This window comes from Urocitellus parryii, chromosome 5 (assembly GCF_045843805.1).
Source record: "Urocitellus parryii isolate mUroPar1 chromosome 5, mUroPar1.hap1, whole genome shotgun sequence".
Classification (NCBI taxonomy): Eukaryota; Metazoa; Chordata; class Mammalia; order Rodentia; family Sciuridae; genus Urocitellus; species Urocitellus parryii.
Window position 1 is genome coordinate 58182131 of NC_135535.1, and position 16207 is coordinate 58198337.

At 52.5% G+C, this 16207-nt stretch overlaps 1 protein-coding gene across 1 annotated transcript in view; it reads right to left on the reverse strand.

Annotated features, from left to right (window-relative positions):
- The window catches only part of Lrp1 (LDL receptor related protein 1), an 80064-nt gene extending 64839 nt beyond the window's left edge, over positions 1 to 15225 (reverse strand). The window contains exons 1-5 of the mRNA XM_026398453.2: positions 14885 to 15225; positions 6516 to 6638; positions 3986 to 4123; positions 1705 to 1824; positions 70 to 198 (exon numbers count right to left, since the gene is read on the reverse strand). Of these exons, the coding sequence (XP_026254238.2) occupies positions 70 to 198; positions 1705 to 1824; positions 3986 to 4123; positions 6516 to 6638; positions 14885 to 14951 (577 nt within the window). The 5' untranslated portion in view covers positions 14952 to 15225. The remainder of the gene's footprint in view (positions 1 to 69; positions 199 to 1704; positions 1825 to 3985; positions 4124 to 6515; positions 6639 to 14884) is intronic.
- Between the last annotated feature and the right edge of the window lie 982 nt (positions 15226 to 16207).

The window sequence follows — 16207 nt, forward strand, 5'->3', positions numbered from 1 at the left end:
TTAGGCCACTACTCATCAGGGAACTGCATTGAGGGTGCTTGGCACAGTGGCCACAGTAACTTCACCCACCATTCTTGGCCTTGCAGGAGCGGTTGTCTGGCTGTAGCAGATATCCTTCAACACAGCCGCACGTGAATGAGCCATCTGTGTTGGTACAGAGCTGGCTGCAGGTGCCATATACTGAACACTCATCAAAGTCTACCAAGGAAAAAGAGAAGAACATGGTCATTTCCACTGTAATGAGGGAAGGAATGCGGGGGCTCTCAGACACCACCAGTGTATCCATTCTTATAGCTACTCTGAAAGAAAGTTTGGCAGAATCAATTACAGTATGAAATGTCGAAACCTTTTCATCCAGAAAGTACACTCTTGGAATCTACTCTAGAGAAACTATCTATCTATCTATCTATCTATCTATCTATCTATCTATATCAGCCAACCATTCATTCAGAAAAGGTTTCTTGAGTATATACTATGTGCCAGGGAGAGGAAATACATCAGTGAATTCGACATTTTTGTTTGCAATATTGGGAATTGAACCAAGGGCCTTACAAATGCTAGACAAATGCTGTGCCTCTAAGCTACATCCTCACCTGCTTTTTTATTTTATTTTGAGACAGGGTCTCACTAAGTTGCCCAGGTTGGCCTTGAACTTCCAATCCTCCTGTCTCCAGAACAGCTGGATTACAGGCATGTACTAATACCAGTGAATTTTAAAATAGACCCACATCATTGACTTCATGAAACTTATATTCTGCTAATAAATGGAATACTGTTATAATAATAAGGGAAACAAAGAAAAAGTACATGATGCAATGCTAGTGCAGTGGAAAATGACCAATGTTGTTGAAAAAAATCAAGCAGAGAGGGGCTGGGGGTGTAGTTCATTGGCAGAGCCCTTGCCTAGCATGTGCAAGACCCTGGGTTCAATCCCCAATATCACACACACACACACACACACACACACACACACAAATTAAACAAGAGAGAAGACAGAGAACACAGAGGGCACACTTTAACTGTGTTTGGGCAGCACTGTTCCCAACGTGACGATCAGGGATGGCTTCACTGAGAAGGTGGCATCAACAAAGACTGAGGGAGGCAAATTTAAAACAGAAAAGTTTGCATTGTTTGTAACAGGGGAAAAATGGGAACATCTTACTCATCAATAGGGAGAAGGCCAAGTAAACTGTGGTAATAGTTATACGTCACAGTGGTTTTTAAAAAACGAGGTAGATTTCTACTTATTAACGTTGAAAAAAATTGCTGGAACACACTTAGTGAAAAACATTGTAAAGATCCTAGAATATGGTATGGGGTCTATGTATGCAAAAAAGAGTAATACACACATAAGTAATACTTCCCATTCAATTTTCCATAAGCGTGTGTAGATACATGCATAAAAGAGGGTCTGCAAAGTTAGGTAGCACCAATAGCAGAGATGACCTCCAAAGAGATGGGAGGGGGTCCAGAATGGAAGAGAATTTGTTAAAGGAAACTTTGGCTTTTATGCATAATGTTTTAACTTTTTTACAACAAGAAAAGTCCCATACAATCTATAATTTTAATATGAATTTGTAAACGTCTGGTGGAAACAAACGGTTAGCCATGACCTGAACTCCCCTCTTGCCCCTTCCTTCTGGCTTCCCCCACTCAGGTCAGCCCCAGCATGCACACATATGCAGGCAAGCACAGCTCACATACCTTTGCAGGTCTTGCCATCCGCCTGCAGCTGGAAGCTGCTATTGCAGTAGCAGGTGGGCCCGTTGAGTGTGGGGACACAGTGGTGCTGGCAGCCCAGCCGAGAGCAGTTGCCTCGGAGCTCTGCATAGGAGCCAGAGAGATACACACTCAGGCCTCCAGACCAAGCAGCCACCCCCACCCCATGGCAACCTTCCCCATCTCCAATTAGCCTTCAGAAACCACTTCGAAGGGCTGCAGTGTCTGAGAGGGAAGGGGCCTTAGGAAGGAAGCATGTACCATATTTTATAAGTGAGGAAACTGAAACCCAAGGAGGACCTAAGGCAGGCCCAAGGTCACATAGCCAGTTAAGGTTTAGAACCCACCTCTTCCTGCTATGGCTGCTTGGGACCATTGGTGTCCCCATATGGGAGGTGTTCTAGTACTTTACTGGGGTCAACAGGAAGAGGGGACAGTAAGTCTTATCCCTTTCATGTGTCTCTGGTCTGCACTGCCCAGGGATTAGAATGCTGGCTTCAGCTGAGGGTGAAAAGCTGGCATGGAATCACGTGTGTCCTGGTGCTGGCCTGGAAGCACCCCTCCAATCTGTTCCTTGAGCCCCAGGGACCTCAGAGACAAAACCCAAGGTCCAGGTAGAGGATGCAGAGGAGGTGCAAAACTGGTTCCCTCAGGATCCCTTTCTAATCTTTCTTCTGCTACTGACCCACTTCCACAGGGAGACAGCAGGGAGAGAGACAGGAGGGAGGAGAGGTGGGAGAGCAGTTGCCCCCCCCCAGACCAGCGACCCAATTAATGGCCTTGCGTGGGGCCAGGCGGCTGGGCCACAAAGACCCCTTTGTCCAGCTGCCTCACACCCCCGCCACCCTCCCTACCTAGGAGAGAGAGCCGCTGAGATGCTAAGGCGTTTAAGGCACTAAGCCTGCCAGGAAGAGCTGGGATGGGGGGCCAGGCCCCAGTTATTCTTTCCTTTCCCCACTTCCACCAGAGAGCCCAAAGGTACTGCTTGTCCAGCCTCCCCCCAGGTGGGGGAATGTCATTTTCCTGAAAAACTTAGAACTCTGAGTTTCTCTTCTGGATATGAGGTGGGGGTGAAGAGGCCCAACTTTTGTAATATCAGAGAAAGAAGTCCCAACCCTTGGCCTTACAGGTTCTGTGCTGTTTTCAAAACTAAAAAGGTATTCAGAAGGAAGCGAACTTGGAAACATACCATCTGTAAGGAGCGGGTATGAGTTGTAATTGCCTATAGCCCCTAAGCCCATTTTCTACATCCCTTCCCAGGAGCTTCAGATAAAATCAACCAAAGGAAAGGAAAAAGATCTTCCACAAACTCTGTTGCTCCACACTCCCTGTCCAAGTGAAAGGATCCAGATGTGTCTCCTCCCACAGGCAGATGTGTTCTGACATGTGTATGGCACAAAACACAGGCCTGACCCTCCACCCCTATAAATGCCCCTCCCCCAGGGCTTACTCGGGGCTTCTCCAAGGCCAACTGCTCCAGGTCCAGCCTCCAGGACAGCAGACAGAGGTCACCTTTCCCAGACAGGCAGGGCCAAGGGCTCTGTCACTCCTTCATCTCAGATTCCTCCCCAGTTGCTCATGTAATGACCCAGACTCTTCATGCCCCCCCCCCCAGGGACTTTCAAGGGAAGACTGCAAAGCTTGTGACCTGAGCCACAGGTGGGAAGAAATCTGACTTATCATCCTATTGTTCCCTCCTCAGATTGGATGGTTTCCCATCCATCAACCACCTCCAAGATGTGGACTGCCAGGAAAGGAGGAACCAAAGCAGCTTTCGGACCCTTCCTAGATCTGCAGTTCCTGGAGGCTGCCTTCCAGGGCACTGGCAGGGCAGCAAGTGAACAAAACCAGACCCTGACCCCAGCTCGATCACAGCACCTCTGCTTCTGTTTGCTCACACTCAGGATCACATAGGAAACCTTTTGAAGAAAAGATTCCACTTCTGAAAACAAAGTGTATAAAAACACTGATCTTTCATTTTAAAGATGAGAAATTAGGGTCTGGAGAGGTGGGGTGACTTGTCCAAGCACACACAGCCACAGGGAAATGCCTATCCAAGGCCCATTGCTGAGGTCCACAGGGCTGTTTGATCAAGCTCCATGCCCAAGAGGCCCAGATGGCAAGTCTGGGCAGGGGACCAGGACAGGCTTCATCGTCACTGAAGGCATAAGGATGGTCCTCTGATGGCAGGTGGCTCATCCCACCCGATGCCAGGTTGAGGGTTCATGCATTCACCTGAGATAGAAGAGCATGTGAAAGTGCTTACCTCGGCAGTGGGGCCCCTCATCTGAGCCATCCATACAGTCCTGGACCCCGTTGCAGAGGCGGGACATGGGAACACACAGCTCAGTGCCCAAGCAATTGTGCTCATTTGGCTGGCATCGCTGGGCCTTACTCTGTGGACCTGGGGGCAGACGGAAGGGCTGGCATGACCAAGCTAGCTATGGTAGCTGTCTGGCCAGCTGTTCACTGGGGGTAGGTGGAGTGTGGGGTGAGTTGACACAGGGTTTCAGACACCTATGTTTTTTAGATCTCAAGAGACCTCGGGGGCTGGTTAGACCCTTCAACCTTCACCATTCCCAACAATAGTAATGCATTTGAGAATAGTCAGGTAGAGAGGGAAAACTAGGCCTTCTGCAAAGGATCTACTCCTCAGACACTCAATGCCTGTGGACCCCAATGCCTCAAACATCTACACTCAGCAGGCAGGCTGAAGTCAAGGTGAAAGGCTTTGCTGAGCTCAGTGGAACATGGAGAAGCTCAAATGATTAAGAACACCTCCTCTCCACAGCTCTCCAGGGCATGGAGCTTAGGGAGCAGCACCAAATCATCTAGAACTGGACTATGCATATGTAGCACCAGCCGCATGTGGCTACTGAGCACTTGAAATGAGATGAGCAAAAATTATAAGTAGAAAATATATACTGGAGGGCTGGAGTTGTAGCTCAGTGATAGAGTGCTTGCCTAGTATGTATGAGGCACTGGGTTCAAGCCTCAGCACCACATAAAAATAAATAAAATAAAGGTATTGTGTCCATCTAAACAATAAACTATATAATTAGTTAAAAAAATAAAAAAATACATACTGGAGTTTGAAGACAATATTTAAAAAGGCAAAAGATCTCTAATAATTTTCTATGGACATTATATTAAAATGATAATACTTTGCATACAATGGATAAAATATTAAAATAAATTGCACCTATTTCTTTTTCTTTAATGTAGCTACCAGAAGATTTCAAAATTGCATATCTGACTTACAATACATTTCTACTGGACAGCACTAACCTGGACTTCCAACCCAGAGCGGCAACTTGATGGAAGGATTTGAGAAGGGTCAGAGGTTGTGTTCAACTGGTGTGTCATACCTTTGGTATTTTCACAGATACCAGGAGGATGTGCAAAATGGCGAGACCATTGCCAGTTGGTCCCCCCAGCCAGGCAGGGTGTCAGAGTGTGCACATGCTAAGTGCAGATCCACATGGGCCTGATAGGAGTGTATCCACACAAGTGAGGGGCGGTGTGCAATGGATAGTGGCTTGTACTATGTAGTGTGGGCGCTGGGTATGTGAGTTTCCACACCCTTCTGTGAGTGAGTCTGGGTTTGTGTGCCTCTGTTAGTATATGTGTCTGGGGCATCTGTTCCGGCTCAGGTTGTTTCTGCCTCCATGTTTGAGAGTGTGGACATGAACTGTGGGAATGTGTCTATGCCTTTGTCTCAGTAGGGTTGGACGTGTCAGGTGGGTATGTTGTGACCATTAGGGATCCGGGAACGTCCATGAGTATGAATAGTAGAGACGTGAATAAGGTGGGGTTTGCACCAAACTGAAGAAAAAAAATGCACAAAAAAATCCAAATCCAGCCCCTCTGAATGGCTTTCTTTACTCCTAACAATCGAGCACAGAGTCAGAAATGTGGGGGCAAAGTTGTCATCAGACAAGAAGAGACTCCAGGCCAATACCCCTGGCCCCGAGCCCTCCAGGGCAGGGTGTAGGGGTGAGGCAGGGAGAACTGGTGGCTCCCTTTCTGGCCCTAAAATTACTCCTGATAATTATGGATAGGGGCATGGGGAGAAGATATGGGACTGGAGCAGAATAAAGCCCAGGAGAAAGGACAGAGACTGACGGTCTAGGATCGCTTAGCCAAGAAGGGGAGATGATGCAGGTGGAGACCCCAGAATGCTGCCAGGACTCTGGGGTCCTGCCAGCCAGTTCTCCACCCCCACTGGCAGGGTGAAGGCTGGGCGGGGACCTTTCTCCCAGTTTAAACAGCTGCCTCTGATTACACCATTTATTGGGGGCAGGGGAAGATGGGGTGTCGGGAAACACAGGAAACACACGGGGGTGGGGCTTCTGGTACAGAGGCCGAGCAAAAATGTGTGGCCTTTGGCCTGGGAGCCTGAGGACGTAAAGAGTACCTGGCAGGGCCTGAAGGCCACTCATCAAGGGCCAGGGAGGCTCAAAGCTGGGGAGGAGAGGAACGAGCTAGAAGGGAAGGATGGATGGCCACGCCATTTCCTTCTGTCAAAGCTGAAGCCAAGTGACTCTGTCCCTGACAAGGTTTCAGGGTGTAGCAGCCAAGGGAGAAATCTAAGGTGCCATTTCCACGCACACCCGGCTCCCTGCTGGGAGCCTGGAAGAGGAGGGAGAGGGCAGTTTTAGCTGTGTCATGGACAAACATTGTCACAGAACAAGGTCCACACCAGGCTAAAGAGCAATTGTCCTCATCCCAAACATCTGCCAAAGGAAAGGGATAAGTCAAGGGTTTAGGGAGAAGAATCCAGAAAAGGTACTTACAAATCTCCGGGGCCTCATCAGAGCCATCTGGGCAGTCCCTCTCACCATCACACCGCCAGCCCTTTGAAATACAGGTGATTTGATCTCTGCAGGCAAACTGCTTGGGGCTGCAAGTCTTAGGGGCTAGGGGCAAGGAAGAAAAGGAGAATGCAAATGAAGGGTGGAGGCCAACACTGGGACTCTAAAGCTCCCTAGGAGTCCCTCTTTACCAGACATCAGCAGTCTGTGTGCCTGGGGGCTGGGGGTGGCTGGGAGGCATTCCATGACACTATTGCATACCTGTGGCAGGGAAGGGGAAGGATCCAAGGGATTTTTACTGTCCCCCCCACCAAGTCTCTTAGGCTGCCCTGCCGGTCCAGTGTGTCCCTGCTGCTCCTTCTGGGTCAAAGCCCTTGCTGCTCTTGTTACTTACTCTGACCAGACACCAGCTTTGCTGACTAACAGTGATGGCAGGGATACGGAAGCCTGTGCTAACCTCTCTACTTCTCTGCCCTCTAGGACACTCCTGGTCCCTTGACCCATCACCCTAAGCACCAGACCCCCAAGTGGGACTACGTGTGTGTGGGGGGGTGCCTTTGGCACACAGCATAGCTCAGAATGGAATCTGCAGAAGGCCAGAAGGTCAAGGCTGGGTTGAGAGATTGGCTTCTACCTCTACTCTTTAAAGACATGTCTTCTCTTGCTAATTAGACCTGGGGAGGGGGACTTTGAAGATATCCTGAGGTAAGAGGCACCTAAATATTGCTCAGGATATTAGACTTGGAGAACAGAGGCAGGGGGTTGGCTGGCACGAGCTCTAAGAGCTAGTTTTGGCCCTGCCAACCTGTAGAGTTACTACATCTGAGAATTGCTGGCCCTACCCTCCCACCCATGTCCCTGTCCCTGTCCCTATCCTGTATTCCAAAAAGGAATGAGAATGGTGAATGTTAACAGTTAATTCTCAATATAGTGGGCTAAGTATGTGCCGGGAACTGTGGTAACTGTGGTAAACCAGTTCTTTCCATGTATCATCTCATCTAATCCTCTCCACAGGATGACAAAATAGGGACAGCTAACACCACCATTTCACAGAAATTGGGCCAGACTTTCCTGGGGTCACACAGCTGGCAAGTGACAAAACCAGTCCTCAACCTAGTTCAGCTGACTTCAACAGCGCAGTCCACCCCAGCCTCCATTCCCCCAGGTCCTCGGGAGCCATTTCTGCGTTTCTTCCACCCCGACACAGTGCCATCCACCAAGGTCCTTCACTCCAACCCCAGACTGTGTTCCCAGCCTCCGGATTCCTTGTCAACTTTTCCTTGGTTGTGTTGAGTCCCTTTCTATGCCGCTGGCACACAGTGAAGGGCAGCTCTGCGCCAGGCACTGTATTAGGTGCAGGGGTGCCAAGGAAGGGTGATATGCCCACTCCATACAGTCCCCAGGGAGGACAGCTGTACACAACTAATGCAAACTCAGGGCAGAGACAGAAGAGTATGGAATGTGTGTCAGGGCTCCAAGGAAGGAGGGAGTCTGTTGGGGGCCACACTGAAATGTCCTCCCTCCCTAGCCCCCATCTCTGGCAAAGGGGACTGCACTCAGGCCCCTGGCCAGAACCAGAGCTAAGTTCAGGAAACACATCAAGGATGGCCAGGCCAGGCCCCCCCTCCGAAGTCCCCCTCCCTCCCCCCACCCTGAGCCGGGAATAAAGGCCCCTTGAGGAGGTGGATAATGCCGAGTTCATTGCCCCACTGGGCCAGCTGTGAGGTCTTCCCAGGAAACACAGCCCCCAGCCTAGTTAGCATGCGGAGAACCATACTTCCCTGGCCAGCCAAGCCGCCAGCCGCGGGGGGAGAGGGGACTACAGTGGGACTTAGAGGCAGATGGGATGTTTGGAACCCAGAAAGGGACCTCCAGGCCACCCCAGACCCCATGACACATCTTCCTTTCCTAACCTGGAACTTAACTCATGCCCCTCCTCCTTCCGAAGGCAGAACTTGCAGCCAGGGCCTGAGGTCACTGGTTGGTCACTCTAATCTCCCCACCATTCCATGTCCCAGCCATGGTCCCCCCTCCTTTGGCCCTCATATAGTCCCCCCACTGTCCCCCACCCCCATTTTTGGCCTGAACTCGACAGAGGAAACAGCAGCTGGCAAACTCGGAAAGCTGGAATGAGAGAGATTCACAAACCAGATGTGCTCTTGCAGAGGGAGGGGAGTGGGGGATGGGAGCAAGTGAAAGGAAGAGGAAGACTCAGCCCCTGTCCCACAGCAGCATCTCCTTGGCCCCAGGGCAGAGGGGTTGGTGGGTGCACATCTCCCCAGCTCCAGGGCAGCACAAGGATCATAGAGAAAAGTGAAGGAACTTCCTTCCCATCATCCTTGGTGGAGAAAGCCCTCGGAATCTCCTGTGAAAAGGCTGAGGCCTGTCTTTGATTTCCTTCAGGGGGAGAGGGGAGGAAAGAAACACATAACCTACTTTGGGGCAGTCTCCACAGCCAAGGGAAGCCTTCTCTGAGCTGGGAAGGAGCTGGGGTGGGGGTGGGGGAGAAAACTTATAATCTGCTTACAGGCAAAGCCGGCCCTTTGCTGAGCCTTCTGCCCCTGAACACAGCACCCAGGCAACCCACCTTGGTGGCCTGCAGCTTTGATAGTGGTCAACGTTGCCCTAAGTTTGGAAGCAAATAATTGCCTCCCCTACCTCCCCCTACCTCATGAGAACAAGGGCTTCCCAATGACCTGAGCTAACACTTTTAAGGGCTGGCTCTGCTCTGGCCAGCCACAAGTCTCAAACACTTTTGTGAATTAACGCATTTAGAGCCTCAAAACCCAGATGAGGAGACGGAGGAGTGATTAGTAACTGAGCGTGTGGAGCCTGATTAAGAAGGGAAACAAATGGCAGGGTGCACTCTGGCACAGAGTGGGAGCCAATTGAAGAGTGTGGCCTTCAGGGCCCCTTGGAGAGGAGGAAGGCGTGGAGGAGACGGACAAGGACAAGGGTGAGTCAAAGAGAGGTGAGATATGAGGGAGAAGAGGAGAAGACGGAGAGGGAGGAGAGTAAGTGAGGCTGCAGGAAGAACACCAGGACACAGGGCCCGTCTGTTCTCAGCTTTGCCTGGAGATGAATGTGACCGCCATGCTAACTTGGCCAACACCCTCGCACAAGCGCACACACACACACACACACACACACACACCGCCAACTCAGGCACCCAGCCCAGCCATGGCCCCCAGGGCCACCAAGCTGGAGCCAGGGCAGGAGGTGTGGGCTTGGGTGTGTGTCCAGACACAACACAGACCCCACTGCCCTGCCTGGGCCTTGGCTGTCATCCTCTATCCCACTCTGGGAATTTGGGGGTGGGAAGGAGAAGGGAGGCAAAAGAGGCTGAGGGAAGAGCCCAGGCCTCAACAGAGTCTTCTCCAGAGGGGAGACCTGGGTCTTCGAAATACCTTGGGAGCCTCAGATGAGACTTCCTCAAGGACTAGGAGACCTGAACACGGCTGAAGGGACAGGGGCTCTCCCTCTGAGGCTGGTGGGAGGTGTTTTCTAAAGGGAACCAAATGTATATCTAAGGGAGCAGAGAAGCCAGGGGTGCCGAGGGGCTGGGGAGGCAGAGCCTACAGGAATCTGACCTTTCAAACACATGGGGGTGGGGCAGCAAGGGCCTCCCAGAACCAAACGGAGAGCTTTCCACTGAATTTTATGTATTTTGGGTGTTACCCGGTGGCTCCTTCCCGCAGCTCAGTGAGGCTCAGACACATTTTTGTCATTCCTGAGTCTGGGCCTCTGCTTTGCGGCCTGGACAGATGGACAGATGGGGTGACTTGGACCGCCAGGAGAGAAGGGTCTCCCCTTCCATCTTGAGTCAATATTGACTCAGCAGGACATTAGCCTGACCCGTGACCTCCCTATCATCTTTTCCTTTCCCCACAAATAAAATCCAGACCCCTCAAATGCCTGCAAAGGTCAGCTTATCTCTCACCAGGCCGTTATAAGCCCTCCCACCATACCCCTACATGGCCTTTGCTCACCAGAAGTAAAAGCTTTCAGCTTTTGACCTACTCTCCACATCTTTTTCCTTCAGTTCTCAGACTCTCTTGACAGGAGGAAGTTCTGACATAAGTCTAACCTCCTTTCTTCTGAAATACGTCCTTCCCCCCTGTTGGCCCACAAAAGGTATCCAGTTTCCTTCTTCCAGAAACATTCTAAAACCCATCCCAAAATTAGTGAAAGGAGCTTGGAGGAAAGTGGAGAGAGAACTTCCACTGTTTCCTGGACAATCTGGATGTGGCCAGAGAGAGGACAAATAACTCCAAAATGGTGATGTGAGAGCTAGGGAAGAAGTAGGAAAGACGCCCTATCCTACCTACATAGCTTTTGGGATACCCAGCCTTAATGGAGGTGAATGGAGACACACAGAGAAGTAAGACAAGCAACAGAAGGCAGAAAGTCAGGGCAGAAAATGCCATGAAGCCTAGGCAAATAAGAGAGGAACCAAAAGGGCAACAGAGAAGTTCTGGAAGGCCAAGATGGCACACATGTGTTAACAAAGGACAGAGCCTGGCACCGTGGCACAACCTGAAATCCCAGCGGCTCTGGAGGCTGAGGCAGGAGGACCACAAGTTCAAAGCCAGCCTCAGCAACTTAGTGAGGCCTTAAGCAACTTAGTGAGACCCTGTCTTAAATGGAAAGCTGGGGTGGGTACTGGGGATGTGGCTCAGTGGTTGAGTGCCCCTGGGTTCAATCCCTGGTACGAAAAAAGAAAGAAAGACAGGAAAGCAGACAGGCAAAGAGATAGGAAGGGGGCTCAGCCCAGTGGTTGCCAAGACAGTGACACAGTTGTCCTGGGATGAACCCAGAGAATGACTACCTCATAAGATTCGGAGCAGGGTGGGGGGCAGCATATATCCTGGCTTGTGGAGTCCTAGCACTTACAGTGTCTGACCCAGACACGGTTTTCTGGAGACCCAGAAAAAGTAGGGGTCACTGCCTCCCACAGAGTGGGAGGGAGGGAAGAAGGAAGCGGAGATCTTTAGACAGGGAAGCCGTGTCCTGGGAAAGACTCTTTTCCCCAGGAGCAACAAGAGGGGTGACTGCCTCTCTTCCCTCACCCCTCATCTCATTCTCAGGGAGGCCTTACACCGGTGCCTGAGGCCACTGCACCGGAAACACTCCAGAGCCAACTGCTTCCTTCTCCAAACAATGCAGGATCCTGCTAACCAAGCTGAAATCTGGGACAGAACACAGGGGGGGCAGGCTCCCTGGTGCTCACACTGGCACCACCAAGTCAGGGACCCTTATGCAGTTTGGCTCAATGGCACCAGATTGTCCAAGGACGGCAAACCCTCCACCCAGAGCTGGAGCACCAGAAAAAGTGGGAGTTCAAGGGGTGGGGAGGACCCCCTGAGACTAGAATACTGGGGAGGCTGAAACTACAGCAGGAAGGAAAAGAGTGGCCACAGAAGTGTGTAGAAAGGTTTCCCAAAGGTAAGGAAAGAGAGTCGCTTTTTGTTGTTTGGGGGTTTTCTGGTGCTGAGAATCCAACCCAGGGCCTGAAGTATGCTAAGCATGTGTTCTACCACTGAGTTACACCCCCAGCCCAGAAAGGAGTTTTGAAGAGTAGGGGGATTTGGACAGGATTTGACTTGGCCAGGACCCTGGCCAACATCCTTGGGAGGCCCAGTGATGGGGGAGCAGTAGAGGGTAAAAGAATTTGGAGAAAATGGAGAAGGAACAAGATTAGATAGAAAAGAAGTCTTGAGAAACAACCCCAAACATCAAAATAATCCCCAATGAATTTCTTATCCTTGCTTTGAAAGATAAGGGTAAGGAGAGATGTTTAGGATATCGGTCTGGGCAGGGAGGATATAGTTTGGAACCTTCCTCAGGGAGCCAGGAGGCTAACCCCAGCCTCATAGATCACTTCAATTGCCCACCTTTTCTAGAAGTGGTCATATATCTGCTCAAGGTGGGTGTGTGGGATCGGTAGAGAGGAAGTCAGCCTTCTTCTCTGAGCTCTTTCAGCCTGGGGGTACCCTCTCCACTACAAAATATCCCCTGATCGCAGCAGGGTTCTCAATAATCCCTCTTCCTATTCTACAGCCCACCTCTCTCCATCCTCCCCAGTAGCAAGTAAACTAAAGTTTGTCTACTGGAGGAATGACAATTCTTCCCCAAAAGAAAGGGACCCAGGAGGCAGTTTCAGGCACAGAGGGAAAGCAGCAAGGTCTGGGACAGCAGAAAGAAGGAGGTTAAATGTTAAGTCAGGTGAGCTCGGCCGAGAGATTTTCTTCTCTGAAAAGCTTAGAAGGAAGTTCAGTTGCTGCGCATCCAGAGGTAAGAGGACAGGGACATGGGCAAGGCGCTGCCTCTGGATAGAGGAGGACCTACGTTTCTATACAGTTCTCCTTTCCTACCTGGCAGAGTATTCCTATTCCCATTTCAGGGATGGAAATACTGGTGTGTGTTTGAGGAAGGGTCCTCTTCTTGGGACTTTAGAGTTTGTCTGAACTGGAAAGTCAGAGATGGACAGGGCAGAGATTTCAAGAAAGGGTAGGGAGACAGCTAAGGAGAACATATCCAGCCTCCCTCATCTAATTATCACGGACAACTCAGTGTGGCAATTAGGACCCCTTTAGGACCTTGGGAGGGCAGCTGTCTAGAGCTCATTCCTGACCTCTTCTGCTTTCCATAGAGACCCCTTTGCTTCTACCTAACTGCCTAACTGCATCTGCCCTTTTTTTATGGGGGTCCTGATTGTCTTCCTTGCTCAATTTTTTTTTCTTTCCCTCCCAGAAGCAGTTGCACACAAATCTCTCAGCCTCAGTTTCCCTTCTCCCCTCACAGGGCTTCGCACAAGAGGAAAGAACTCGATCCTGGAAGGAATCAAGGGCAGAGGGTGGGTATGTGGGCTGGTCTGGAGGATTTTCAGGGCAGAGCCTCTTTTCTTCTCTTGGACAGATAATTGCTCAGGGTGGTGGGGGGAGGGAGGCAGACAGTCCCCAAGATGGCATGATTGAGGGTCACTGAATAAACTGTTTTTCTGGGCACAGCTGCTTCCTGACCCTCTAGCCCTCTTCTTCCAATTGAAGCAAGTTAGGGAGAAGACATGGGGGTGGGGGTAGATAATCTGGTTTCATAGAAAAATTTTCCTAGTCCAAGCCTGCCATGATTTAGAAGACAGAGGAGGGGTGTATGATGGTAATGAGGCTGTTTTGTCCCTGGGTGAGAGGGAGAAGATGTCTGGAAGGGATGAACTCAGCCCTTTTCAAGTCAGGAACCCAACCCAGCCCAACCCCATGACCCCAGCTTAAAGCTTAGGCAAGACTTGAACTGGTGACTCACAGTAAGAGGAAAAACAGCTGACAGAAAAAGGGGAGAGGGGACCCCATTTCCCCCAAAGGACACAGTTCTAGCCCAAGACTAAGGGCAGTATACAGTGTGTGAGTGAGATGGGGTGGGGTTGGGGTTAAATATATTTGCTTAAGGAGCGGAGGAACTAGGGTGGGGGGAGCATAGCCATAACCCCCATCCAACCTCCAACTCTCCTTCCAATCCAAACTGTGATCAAGCCAGAAGTCTGGGAGAAAAAAGCCTCCTCACACTCTCCTACCCCAGCCTTCCAGGCCATTCTTCAGCCCCCTTCCCCAATGATGACATCTGACGTCTTTTCATCTCAAAGCTCCCAGGAATTAAGAAGGGAAATTCAAAGTCACATAGCATGCTGCCCTCCCCTGCACCCCCCAACACAGCCCTACCCAGGCTACTGACAGAGGCCTTGAGAAGGGGAAGTGCCCACTTCGGAACCCAGGCGGCCAGCCCCAATTCTGGACCCAGGCCTCCAAGGCTGCGGGGGCGATTCCACACCCAAGCAGGGGGCCCTCCCTCTCCCCACCTACAGCCTTCTCGGGCCTGTCTGCCCTCTGCCCAGGGGGGCACCCTGGCCCGGCTTCCCCTTCCAGCCTCCAGAGGCTACCGCAAAGCCCCCCCTCCGCCCCCTTTTGCTGCTGTACATTGCAAATCTGAATTCCTTCACAATTCAGATGGGGGGTGGGAGGGTGGAGGATGTAGGGGAGGCGGAGGCCCTCCCCAACCAGGGATAGGAAGAGAAGGCCTCTCAATCCCGGGATCAGAAAAAGGGGAGCCTCTTCTCCCTAACCAGGCCTCTGGTCTTTGTTTGGACTGGGGGCTCCCCCCAAGCATCATTGCCCAGGGCCCCCATCTCCCAAATCGGACCCCCATCCCCGCCTCCAGTCGGGCCGTTGCTGTGTCAGCTGGACTGGGATAACAAAAGGCACCCCCTCCCGCGTCTCTCTTCCCCATCCGTACACCGGAGTGGGGGCTGGGGAGGGGATGCCCCCAGGGGTCCGAGGGGGCCACGGAATCTCACTCACCATCGATAGCAGCCGCGACCAGAGCTGAGAGCAGGGGCAGCAGCAGCAGCAACGTCGGGGTCAGCATGGTGTGGGCTGATGCAAACAGCAGCCCCCTCCCCTCTGGTCCTGCTACTTCTCACCCTCGCCCCCCCAACTGGGGGGTCCGTCCCCCTTTATTCTGCTCTCCTCCTCTTCTCTATTTTTATTCTTTCCTTCAAGCAAAGAGCACCAGGGTGTGGGTGAAGAGGTAGAGTTCCAAGCCACTCCGGAGGGCCTGATGACGGGGGTGCGCCCCCTGCCCCCAAATCCAAATCCTTCACCCCCTGCTTTACTCCTCGCTCCTCTTTACCCCTCCCCGGGCGAAGCTCACAGCCCCATCTCGGAGCCGCCTCCGGCTGCAAAAATGCACAATTGGGAGGAGGCGGGGTGGGGGGGTGGGGGGCGTGGACCGGGTGGGGAGCCTTTGGAGGGGGCCTGATGGAGCTCTAGGGGCGCCCCTCGTTTCCGCCTCCTCAGTGCACGGGCCTGGAGCTCGCACCGCTGTTCCTCGGACTGAAGTGCCGTGGGGGGGGGGACTGAGGGGGGAGAGGGAGGGGACGGAGACAGGAGGGAGGGAGGGAAGGGGCGGGGAAAGAAAAGGGGGGGGAGAGAAAGAGCTACGCGGCAATCCTGCCAATGCGCATGCGTCGATTTGGCGCGCTGCCCTGGGGAGGGGGAATCGGAGCCGCGACGAGCTTCGGAGTTCTGGGAAGCAGTCCGAGAGTGGGAGTCCCGGGAGCCTGCTAGCCGGTTGGGGTCCTGGGGCGCCCTCTCCGGTGACTTGGCCCTCTCCCCTGCGCTCCAGAGGGCTGAAGGGGCTAAGGCTGGTTGGGGTAGTGGGCGAGCAGATCTGAGCGTTCCTCTTTGAAACTCGGTGTCATACCCTAGGCTTTCAGGCCCTCGCTGGGGGGTCCAGGAGCGGGTGTCTGGGCCGAGACCCGATTTCCTCGGGGGAACGGTGACTGTGCTTCCCCTGCCCGGAGTGGGGGCAGGGACCGCCAGTTGGTGGTGGAGATACTCGGAAAGGCTGAGCTTTGATTTGGAGACTTTGTAAAACTGGGACCGGGATTGGGGCCTGCGGTGGAGGGGGGCGGGGTGGAGGAGGGGCCGGGAGGGCCCGCCCCCACCTCGCTCCCGGACTCGGAGTAAACAGGGACACCCGAGGGGACACGCTGGAGCTTGTCTGCCCGCCTAGGGCTGGGGATGGAACCCACCTTAGGACCCGCCCCGCCTTGCTCGCCTGGCACCGGGCACGGGAGGGGCAGGCCCTGGTTTGGAGGGAGGTGAGTCACCAGCGGGTGG